Below are 10,883 nucleotides of genomic sequence, written 5' to 3'. Positions count from 1 at the left end.
GAAAAAGAAGAGAAAGAACGAATGAAAGAGAAGAGAAAGAAGGAAAGAAAGAAAAAGAAAGAAAGAAAGAAAAAGAAAGAAAGAAAAGAAAGAAAGAAAGAAAGAAAGAAAGAAAGAAAGAAAGAAAGAAAGAAAGAAAGAAAGAAAGAAAGAAAGAAAGAAAAAGAAAGAAAGAAAAGAAAGAAAGAAAGAAAGAAAGAAAGAAAGAAAGAAAGAAAGAAAGAAAGAGAAAGAAAGAAAGAAAGAAAGAAAGAAAGAAAGAAAGAAAGAAAGAAAGAAAGAAAGAAAGAGAAAGAAAGAAAGAAAGAAAAAAGAAAAGAAAGAGTGGCACTAAAAAGGTGAAGGATCCTGTCCCACATTGCACAGCTAAGAAACTGTGGCACAGCGAGGTTGAGTGTCTTGCTCAGGGTCACACAGCAAGTTTAGTGACGGAAGCTGAGTTCGTGAACCCGAATGGTAAAGGGAGCCCAAGAAAGGTAGGGGGTAGACCTAGCTCCACCCAGGTCCACCTGAGCGGCAGACAGTGGCCTGGGACAGACCGGCTGCTCGGGCGCAAGTCCACGTGGCCTCTCGCACTTGGACACCAGAGGGCGCAAGCGAGCCTCCGGCCAGGCAGGCAGCTGCGCTCGGCCCCTCCCGCAGGAATGCCAATGAGGGAGGGAGGGGACTTTGGCCGCCCGCCCGGAGCAGCTGCGCCTGCCGCTCAGATTCCGCCCGCCTTCCCCTCCCTGGGATCGGGAGTTAGCACCGAGAAGGCGCGGGCGGGAGGGGCGGCCTTGTAGGGATGTGTCCTTGCAGAGATGCAGCCTCTGGTTTTACTCCCTCCTCCAGGGCTTTGAGCTCAGAGCTTCTCAGGCAAGGCCGGGCAGGACCCAGGAGACCAAGGAATGAAGCTACCGTCAACATAACTATTCAGGGCTCTAATTTATTAGACACTGACTACATTCCAGCCCTTAATAAGACTTTCTTCCTGGCAAGTTCCATTTCACAGATGAAGAAACTGAGGGTTAGAGAATTACCCTGTCTTGTCCAGGTAGGAGGTGTCAGGAGCTTCTCAGGTTGGACTGTACTGCCGGGATGTGCCAGCTTGATCACTTCCAGTCCCCAACCCAGGCTCCTTGAGTCAGTTTTTGATTTCCACAGTGTTGATGATGTGGGTAGAGCAAATAGACAACAGTCTCGTGCCCATGGAGCTGACATTTTAGTGGGTGGAGACAGGCAAGAAACAAGCATAGTAGTATATGCCTTCAGGGCATGGTGGCTCATGTCTGTAATCCCAGCACTTTGGGAGGCCGAGCTGGGAGGATCACTTGAGCCCAGGAATCTAAAAGCAGCCTGCTCAATAAAGCAAGACCCCTGTTTCTATTTTTGTTTTTTTTAGAAAGAAAAGAAAAGGACGGGAAGGGAGGGAGAGAGGAAGGAAGGAAGAAAGGGAGGGAGGGAGGGAGGGAAAAGAGAGAGAACCATGTCAGATGATGGGAAATAAAACAGATAAGAAAATAAAGGGACAGTGTGCTATCTTGAGGTGATCCTGGAGGGCCTCTTGGAGGAGGTGATATTTGAGCACATGAAGGAAATGAAGAAGGGAGCCTTGTGGGTATTTGGGAAAAGCATTCTATGTAGAGGGAACAGCAAGTGCAAAGGTATTGAGGTTGGTGTGTTTAAGAAACAGCAAGTAGGCCAGGCGTGGTGGCTCACACTTGTAATACCAGCACTTTAGGAGGCCAAGGCTGGAGGATCACTTGAGTCCAGGAGTTTGATGTTGCAGTGAACTATGATCATGCCACTGCACACCAGCCTGGGTGACAGAGAGAGACCCTGTCTCTGAAAAGAAATAAAGAAAGACAGACAGACGAAATGGCACAGCAAAGAAGTCAGTGTTGCTGGAATGAGTGGGTGATGGGGAAAAAGTAGGCAATAATTTGAGACAAATATTCAGTGGTCAGATGATGCAGTTTTGATCTGAGTCTAAATAAGAGGGGAAGCATGCCAGACGTCATGGCTCACACCTGTAATCCCAGCACTTTGGGAGGCCAAAGCGGAAGAATTGTTTGAGACCAGGAGTTCAAGACCAGCCTGGGCAACATAGTGAGACCCCATATCTACAAAAAAATTTTTAAAAATTAGCTAGTTATGGAGGCACACACCTGTGGTCCCAGCTACTCAGGAGGCTGAGGTGGGAGGATCTCCTGAGCTGGGAGGTTAAGGCTGAGTGATTGCACCATTGTACTTTAATCTGAATGACAGAGCAAGACCCCCGTCTCAAAAAAAAAAAAAAAAAAAAAGGCTAAATAAAAGGAGAAGCCACTGCAGAGGTTTGAAAGGATTGAAAGGAGGAATGACGTTGTCTTTGGGTTCTAACAGAATCAGTCTATGTATGTCCTTTCTTATTTTATGTATTTATTTATTTATTTGAGACAGGGTCTGTCTCAGTCAGCAGGTTGAAATGCAGTGGTGCGATCATAGCTTACTGCAGCCTCCAACTCCTGAATGCAAGGGATCCTTCCGCTTCAGCCTCCTGAGTAACTGAGACTACAGGGACATGCCACCACACCAGGCTAATCTTTTTAATTTTTTGTAGAGATGGGATTCTGCTATGCTACCCAGGCTGGTCTCAAAATCCTGGACTCAAGTGATTCTCTTGCCTCCACCTCCCAGTGTTGGGATTACATGCCTGAGCCACTGTGCTATCAGTATGTCCTGTGGTTCTGTGTCTTAAAATTTAAAAGTAAAATAATAATAATGGCCAGGTGTGGTGGCTCATGCCTGTACTCCCAGAACTTTGGGAGGCTGAGGCAGGAGGATCACCTGAGGTTGGGAGTTTGAGACCGGCCTGACCAACATGGAGAAACCCCATCTCTACCAAAAATACAAAAATTAGCCGGGAGTGGTGGCGCATGCCTGTAATCCCAGCACTTTGGGAGGCCAAGGAGGGCGAATCAGTCAGGAGTTTGAGACCAGCCTGGCTAACACGGTGAAATCCCGTCTCTACCAAAAATACAAAAATTAACCGGGCATGGTGGCGCACACCTGTAGTCCCAGCTACTCAGGAAGCTGAGGTAGGAGAATCGCTTGAACCCGTGAGGCAGAGGTTGCAGTGAGCCAAGATTGCGCCACCGCACTCCAGCCTGGGCGATAGAGCGAGACCCTGTCTCAAAAAAGAAAATCCTCCAAGGTATACATGATTCCAGGAAACAACTGTAGTTCACATTTATTTGTATAGTATGCTGCTTTTAGTGAAAAAGTTTTTTAAAAAGTATATATTCAGTTTTTAAAAGTACTTTTTTAAAAGTATATATTCAGTATATATTATTTAAAAAACTTTTTTGAAAGTATTTTTAAAAAGCATATATTCAGTATATACTATTTAAAAAGTATGTATTCAGTTTTTAAAAGTATATATTCAGAATATCCCCTTGGTCCACAGAGCTCTGGTGTCTGCATGGGGGTGCAGGGTGGGTTATTAATTATTCCTGCATTCTCAGTCCCAGGATCATGAAGTCACGAGGTTGAATGTAGCAGAGTCTGTCTCATCCTTCAAGGCTCATAACAATGCCTCTTCCTCCAGGAAGCCTCCCTTGCTTTCCCAGAGACAGCTGCAGCTTCCTGCTCTGGGCTCCCCAGGCCTAGTTCCCAGGGTCCCTCTCTCTGCTCCACTGTGATCACAGAGGAGTCCTCAGCCCCTGGCACCCACCGTGTGACTTTCTATCTCTATGAATTTGATTATTTTAGGCATCTCAGATAAGTGGAATTTTCTATCTGGTTTATTTCACTCAGCATGGTGTTCTCAGTCTTTACCCACATGTCAGAATTTCCTTCCTTTTTAAGGATACACAAAAGTCTGCTTATCCATTTGTGAGTTTTTGTTTTTGTATTTTTTTGAGACAGAGTCTCATTCTGTTGCCCAGGCTGGAGTGCAGTGGTGCCATCTTGGCCTCACTACAACCTCCACCTCCTGGGTTCAAGTGATTCTCATGCCTCAGCTTCCCAAGTAGCTGGGATTAGCTGCTACCATGCCCGGCTAATTTTTGTATTTTTAGTAGAGAGAGGGTTTCACTATGTTGGCCAGACTGATCTTGAACTCCTGGCTTCAAGTGATCCACCTGCCTCGGCCTCCCAAAGTGCTGGGATTACAGGCGTGATGCACCATGCTTGGCTGGCTTGCTTTCTCTCTCTTGCTTTCTCTCTCTCTTTGGAGCCAGTAGTTCAACTGTCTTTTTAAGTTTTTATTTAATTTTAAGAAATTGAGCTTTATTAAATAGTAAATGTAACTACAACTTGTGGTTATAAATATATATTTAATGGAAAAATATACATACATTGCTGATGTGTGCTCAGATACATTTTGTTGATGGGGTGTGTGACCAGGAATGTCCCCTTGGTCCACAGAGCTCTGGTGTCTGCATGGGGGTGCAGGGTGGGTTATGAATTATTCCTGTATTCTCAGGCCCAGGATCATGAAGTCACGAGGTTGAATGTGGCAGAGTCTGTCTCATCCTTCAAGGCTCATAACAATGCCCCTTCCTCCAGGAAGCCTCCCTTGCTTTCCCAGAGACAGCTGCGGTTTCCTGCTCTGGGCTCCCCAGGCCAAGTTCCCAGGGTCCCTGTCTCTGCTCCAGCTGTGACCGCAGAGCAGTCTATGCCTGAAAATTGAGGCCCTTCTGGGATTCTAGCCATGTCCAGGCACAGAGCAGGCGAGGGGGAGTTTGCAGAATGAATGAATGAAGCGTCTTCATCCCTTGAATTAGATGTGGAATGAAGAAGTCTGGTTGTTCAGGGATGGGGATCGTGAGCTCCGTTCTGCTCATCTTGGCCGCACTCGCGTTGGGAGGCAGCCGCAGGACAGACATTGAAGGCCAAGGCTGAGGAGGCGTGGACAGCGGAAGAGGAGGCGGTGGGTGGTTCGCACATACAGGCTGCCCGAGGAGTCCACAGTTTTGAGCATGGTCAGCGGGGAGTAGCGGACGTTGGTCTGTCGGCGCAGGGGTGGCCGAGCGGAGCTGATGACATTGACAATGGCCTGCAGAGTGGAGCCCCTGAGCCCTGGGACCCAGGGAGGGCTTCACCCCGCAACATACCTGAGCCACCACTTGGGGCTCTGGGCCCTTCACTCACCTGAACCACATCCTGTGGGCTCTGTCCCACGGAGCGAAACAGCTCCCTGGAGGCTGGGAGATAGAGGTCCCGGAAGTAGTGCAGGGTGTCAGGGTCAGTGCCTGGGAACTCAGCTGTAGAAACCTGCGCCAGAAGCTTCCCCTCAAACTCGGTGACCACGGGGCCTGGTTCCACCAGGGAGATGCTGGCGACCGGGCAGGGGTAGTGTCAGTCTGATGCCCCAACTGCTCCCTGACCTATTTTGTCCATTTATTTATTTATTTATTTTAAGATACAGGGTCTCACTCCCTTGCCCAGGCTGGAGTGCAGGGGCATGATCATAGCTCACCACAACCTCCAACTCCTGGGTTCAAGCAATCCTCTACCTCAGCCTCCCGAGTAGCTGGGACTGCAGCTACACACACCACCACCCTTGGCTAATTTTTAAATTTTGGGTTGAGATGGGGGTCTCGCTGTGTTGCCCAGGCTGGTCTCAAACTCCTGACCTCAAGCGATCCTCCCCTTTCAGCCTCTCAAAACGCTGGAATTACAGGTGTGAGCCGCTGAACCCAGCTTCATTGTCTTCATCTCTCCTCTCCCCCTTTCAATGCCACCTCCCCAGCACTGCCTCCAAGCCCCCTCTGCCCACGTGCCCGCCTCACAAGATGTTGAACTGCAGCAGTTGGATAGCCAGGCTTTCGAAGAATCCCTCCAGGGCGAACTTGGAGGCTGCATAGACATCGTTGAAGATGACACCTGTGAGGGTCAGAAGGACAGCTCTTTGGGGATCTGGGAGGTGGGCTTTGTGGGTTCCAGGGTGATGGGGTCTTTGGGAGACAGAGCAAAGAGGATGTGGAAACCAGACAGAGCAGATACATGGTGCCAAGATGATGTGGGGTATGGCATTGTGTGATGGGGTCATGTGGGGTCAGAACGAAGTTGTTCTCGGGTGATGGGTGCCACCTCCTCTCAGCTCCACCTGGTCCCAGGAAACTCCCCTATTTCCCTCCATTCTCTAAACCTTTGGGGCCACTTGGGGATCCTCTTCATTTTTCTCTTCATTAGGGCTGTTGTCTCTCTCCCTCCCTCCCTCTCTTCCTCCCTCCCTCCCTTTCTTCCTCCCTCCCTCCCTCCTTTTCTCCCTCCCTCCCTTTCTTTCCTTCCTTCCTTCCTTCCTTCCTTCCTTCCTTCCTTCCTTCCTTCCTTCCTTCCTTCCTTCCTTCCTTCCTTCCTTCCTTCCTTCTCTCTCTCTCTCTCTCTCTCTTTCTTTTTCTTTTTTGATAGGGTGTTGCCCTGTCCTGCAGTCTGGGGTGCAGCAGTGCAATCACGGCTCACTGCAGCCTTGAACTCCTGGGCTTAAGCGATCCTCTCACTTCAGCCTCTTGAGTAGCTGGGACTACAGGCACACACCACGATGCTTGGCTGATTTTTAAATTTAATTAATTTATTTTTTGTTGTTGTTGAAGGGAGACGGAGTCTTACTCTGTCGTCTAGGCTGGAGTGCAGCCTCTGCCTCCTGAGGTCAAACGAATCTCCTGCTTCAGCCTCCTGAGTAGCTGGGACTACAGGCACACACCACGATGCTTGGCTGATTTTTAAATTTAATTAATTTATTTTTTGTTGTTGTTGAAGGGAGACGGAGTCTTACTCTGTCGTCTAGGCTGGAGTGCAGCCTCTGCCTCCTGAGGTCAAACGAATCTCCTGCTTCAGCCTCCTGAGTAGCTGGGACTACAGGTGCACACCACCACACCTGGCTAATTTTTGTATTTTTACTAGAGATGGGGTTTCACCATGTTGGTCGTTCTGGTCTCAAACTCCTGACCTCAAGTGATCCATCAGCCTCAGCCTCCCAAAGTGCTGGGATTACAGGCATGAACCACCGCATCTGGCCAAAGGTTTGTTGTTTTTGTTTGTTTGTTTGTTTATTTACTTTTTTATTTATTTTTTGAGACAGAGTCTTGCTCTTGTTGCCAAGGCTGGAGTGCAATGGCACAATCTCAGGTCACTGCAACATCTGCCTCCTGGGTTCAAGCAATTCCCCTGCTTCAGCCTCCCGAGTAGCTGGGACTACAGATGTGTGCCACCACACCCGGCTAATTTTTTTGTATTTTTAGTAGAGGTAGGGTTTCACAATTTTGGCCAGGCTGGTCTTGAACTCCTGATCTCGAGTGATCCACCTGCTTTGGCCTCCCAAAGTGTTGGAGTTACAGGCATGAGTCATTGTGCCTGGCCTAATTGAAAAAAAAGTTCATAGTAATAATGTCTTGCTATGTTGACCAGGCTGGTCTCAAACCTCTGAGCTTAAACAACCCTCCTGCCTAGGCCGCGCAAAGTGCTGGGATTATAGATATGAGTCACCATGTCTGGCCACTTTTTCCTTCTGAACTTCATAATCCTTCTGAACACAATTCTCCAGGCTGATTTATTTTATTTTATTTTATTTTATTTTATTTTATTTTAGAGACAGAGTTTCACTTTGTTGCCCAGGCTGGAGTGCAGTGGCACAATCTTGGCTCACTGCAACCTCTGCCTCCCAGGTTCAAGCAATTCTCGTGCCTCAGCCTCCTGAGTAACTGGGATTACAGGCACATGCTACCATGCACAGCTGATTTTTTTTTGTATTTTAGTAAGAACGGGCTTTCACCCGTTCTTACTGGTGGTCTTGAACTCCTGAGCTCAGGCAATCCACCCGTCTCAGCCTCCCAAAGTGCTAGGATTACAGGCATGAATCACCAAGCCTGGGCTCCACACTAATTTAGAATATGATGTAAAACCCATTCACCATCCTCCCAGTCTGGGGAGGATCAGACGCTGGTGGGATTTCCAGGGGTGGGTCCCCACAGCTCACCCTGCAGCCCCATGACGCTGCTGATCACCACGATGTGGCCCTGCCGCCTCCTCTTCATGCCTGGAAGCACAGCTTTGACGAGACGGACAGCTCCGAAAAAGTTGGTGTCAAAGACATTCTGCATGGCAGCAAGGCTGAGCCCCTCCAGGGGCCCTACCAGACCCATTCCAGCATTATTCACTAAGAGAAGAGGTACTAAGGTTACCTTAAAGTCCCTTACCCTTCTAGCATTACTTCCAGACACCCCCTGAATCACCCCACCCCATACTCCAAGTCCAAGGCCAGTCCAGAGTATCATGGGTGGACAAATATGAAATCTTGGTGATCTTTAAACACAGTTTAGCGTTTGTCATAGGAGATCCTCAGCCCTGAGTGGGAGGAAGGGCTGCTGGGAATAGTGGCCCCCTTAATCCATGAGCAATTCAGTTCTGACCCCAAATTGCATCAAGACAGTGACACCCACCTTCCTGCGAAGGTTGGGGACCTTATGACTTATTTCTGCATCATGCTGTCTTCCCCAAGTGACTCATCCAAGTAATTTTCCCAACCACATATGACTTTCTCCATATATGAGAATTTCTATTCCATAAAATCTGCCCCACCCCCAGGCCTCAGATTATTACTAGTGTCTCTAATATTTTTATTTTTTAAAAAATTGATTTTTGGGCCAGGCATGGTGGCTCATGCCTGTAATCCTAGCACTTTGGGAGGCCAAGACGAGTGGATCACCTGAGGTCAGCCTTCGAGACCAGCCTGACGAACATGGAGAAACCCCGTCTCTACTAAAAATACAAAATTAGCCGGGTGTGGTGACGCATGCCTGTAATCCCAGCTACTTGGGAGGCTGAGGCAGGAGAATCACTTGAACCCGGGAGGTGGAGGTTGCAGTGAGCTGAGATCACGCCATTGCACTCTAGTCTAGGCAGCAAGAGTTAAATTCCATCTCAAAAAAAAAAAAAGGTTTTTGGCCAGGTGCAGTGGTGCACGCCTGTAATTCCAGCACTCTGGGAGGCCGAAGTGGGCGGATCACTTCAGGTCAGGAGTTTGAGACCAGCCTGGCCAACATGGTGAAACCTCGCCTCTATGAAAAATACAAAAATTAGCTGGGCATGGTGGCAGGCATATGTAATCCCAGCTACTCAGGAGGCGAGGCAGGAGAATCGCTTGAACCTGGGGGGTGGAGGTTGCAGTGAGCCGAGATCACGCCACCGCACTCCAGCCTGGGCGCAGAGCAAGAATCCGTCTCAAGAAAAAAAAAAAAATTGATTTTTGAGTCAAGGTCTTTCTCTGTCTCCCAGACTGGCTCTATCATAACTCACTGCAGCCTCAAACCCATGGGCTCTAGTGAGCCTCCCACCTTGGCCTCCTGAGTAGCTGGGATTAGGCATGCACCGCTATACCTGGCTAATTCTTAATTTTTTTGTAGAGTCAAAGTCTCACTATTTTGCTGGTCTCGAGCTGCTGGGCTCAAGCAATCCTCCTGTCTCAGCCTCCCAAAGTGCTAGGATTACAGGTATGATTCACGGGACCCAGCCCTTAATAAATCAATTGGTAGGATCAACTGGTCTACCCCTGTTGGCCAACTGGTCTACCCCTTCTATCCAGGTTCAGAGATTGGTGAAGGAGCCAGAGAGCTGGTGCTCAGACCTTGCCGTATTGAGGGTCTATACTCAGACCAGGATGGGGCTCAGTGAATCAGGGGCTGCGACGTCTTACCCAGCACGTCCACTTCTCCCTGGATACAGCTGAGACACTGAGCCACCGACTCGTCACTGCACACGTCCAGCTGGGCCACAGTGAGGGTCTGCCCCAGAGCCTCCCCAGCAGCTGCCTCCAGTGTCTCCTTCTTCCCCAGGTCCCTCATGGTGGCCACCACTGGGGGCAGAGAGTAAAGCAGGGACAGGCACTGAGTTCCTTTCCCCTTGGTGTGGGCTCCACGTTTCTGTGATCTTGCATTAGAAGTCACAGAGAGATGGAAACCCACAAGTTCACACACCCACATTTATCACTCAGCCAACAAGTAAGTGCACACTTGTGTACATGCATCTCCACATACCTGTATCCATCCTTCCAACCATGAGTTCAACAGACATTTATTGAGCATCTACTATACACTATGCCCTATTCTAGGTGCTGAGGCTATGGCATGAAATAAGATAGTCCCCAGGTGTGGTGGTGCAAGCCTGTAATCCCAGCACTTTGGGAGGCCTAGGTGGGAGGACTGCTTGACCCCAGGAGTTTGAGACCAGCCTGGGAAGTATCCCATCTCTACAAAAAAATTATATATACAAATTTGCCAGGTGTGGTGGGTGGCCCCCACCTGTAGTCCTGGCTACTTGGGAGGCTGCGGTGGGAGGATTGCTCGAGCCCAGGAGGTTGAGGCTGCAGTGAGCTGAGTTGGAGCCACTGCACTACAGCCTGGGTGGCAGAGTGAGACCCTGTCTCAAAAAATAAAAAAATAAGGCCGGGATGGCTCACATGTGTAATCCCAGCCCTTTGGGAGGCCGAGGTGGGCAGATCACAAGGTCAAGAGATGGAGATCATCCTGGCCAAAGTGGTGAAAGTTCGTCTCTATTAAAAATACAAAAATTAGCTGGGCGTGGTGGCACACACCTGAAATCCCAGCTACTCAGGAGGCTGAGGCAGGAGAATTGCTTGAACCTGGGAGGCAGAGGAGGTTGCAGTGAGCTGAGATCATGCTACTGAACTCCAGCCTGGCAACAGAGCGAGACTCTGTCTCAAAATAAATAAATAAATAAATAAATAAATAAATAAATAAATAAGATAACATTTCTGCCTTCATGGAATTTATAGCCTAGTAGGTAAGACAATAAAATACACAAACATAAAACAGACTGCCATGAAAAAAATGCATACATACCTATAGCCAACATACATACATACATGAACGCTGAAGTTAATAGGCATATATATATATATA

At 48.5% G+C, this 10,883-nt stretch overlaps 1 protein-coding gene across 1 annotated transcript in view; it reads right to left on the bottom strand.

The window, feature by feature from the left end:
- Positions 1-4,284: 4,284 nt before the first annotated feature.
- RDH8 (retinol dehydrogenase 8 (all-trans)) overlaps positions 4,285-10,883 on the bottom strand; it is a 9,638-nt gene continuing 3,039 nt past the window's right edge. The window contains exons 2-6 of the mRNA XM_011994309.1: positions 9,659-9,817; positions 7,943-8,122; positions 5,757-5,850; positions 5,116-5,299; positions 4,285-5,020 (exon numbers count right to left, since the gene is read on the bottom strand). Coding sequence (XP_011849699.1) covers positions 4,805-5,020; positions 5,116-5,299; positions 5,757-5,850; positions 7,943-8,122; positions 9,659-9,817 — 833 coding nt within the window. The 3' untranslated portion in view covers positions 4,285-4,804. The remainder of the gene's footprint in view (positions 5,021-5,115; positions 5,300-5,756; positions 5,851-7,942; positions 8,123-9,658; positions 9,818-10,883) is intronic.

The sequence above is a fragment of the Mandrillus leucophaeus genome, unplaced genomic scaffold, assembly GCF_000951045.1.
Source record: "Mandrillus leucophaeus isolate KB7577 unplaced genomic scaffold, Mleu.le_1.0 Scaffold112, whole genome shotgun sequence".
Lineage (NCBI taxonomy): Eukaryota > Metazoa > Chordata > Mammalia > Primates > Cercopithecidae > Mandrillus > Mandrillus leucophaeus.
Note: the sequence above shows the minus strand (reverse complement) of the source record. Positions and strands in the feature narration are given on the sequence as shown.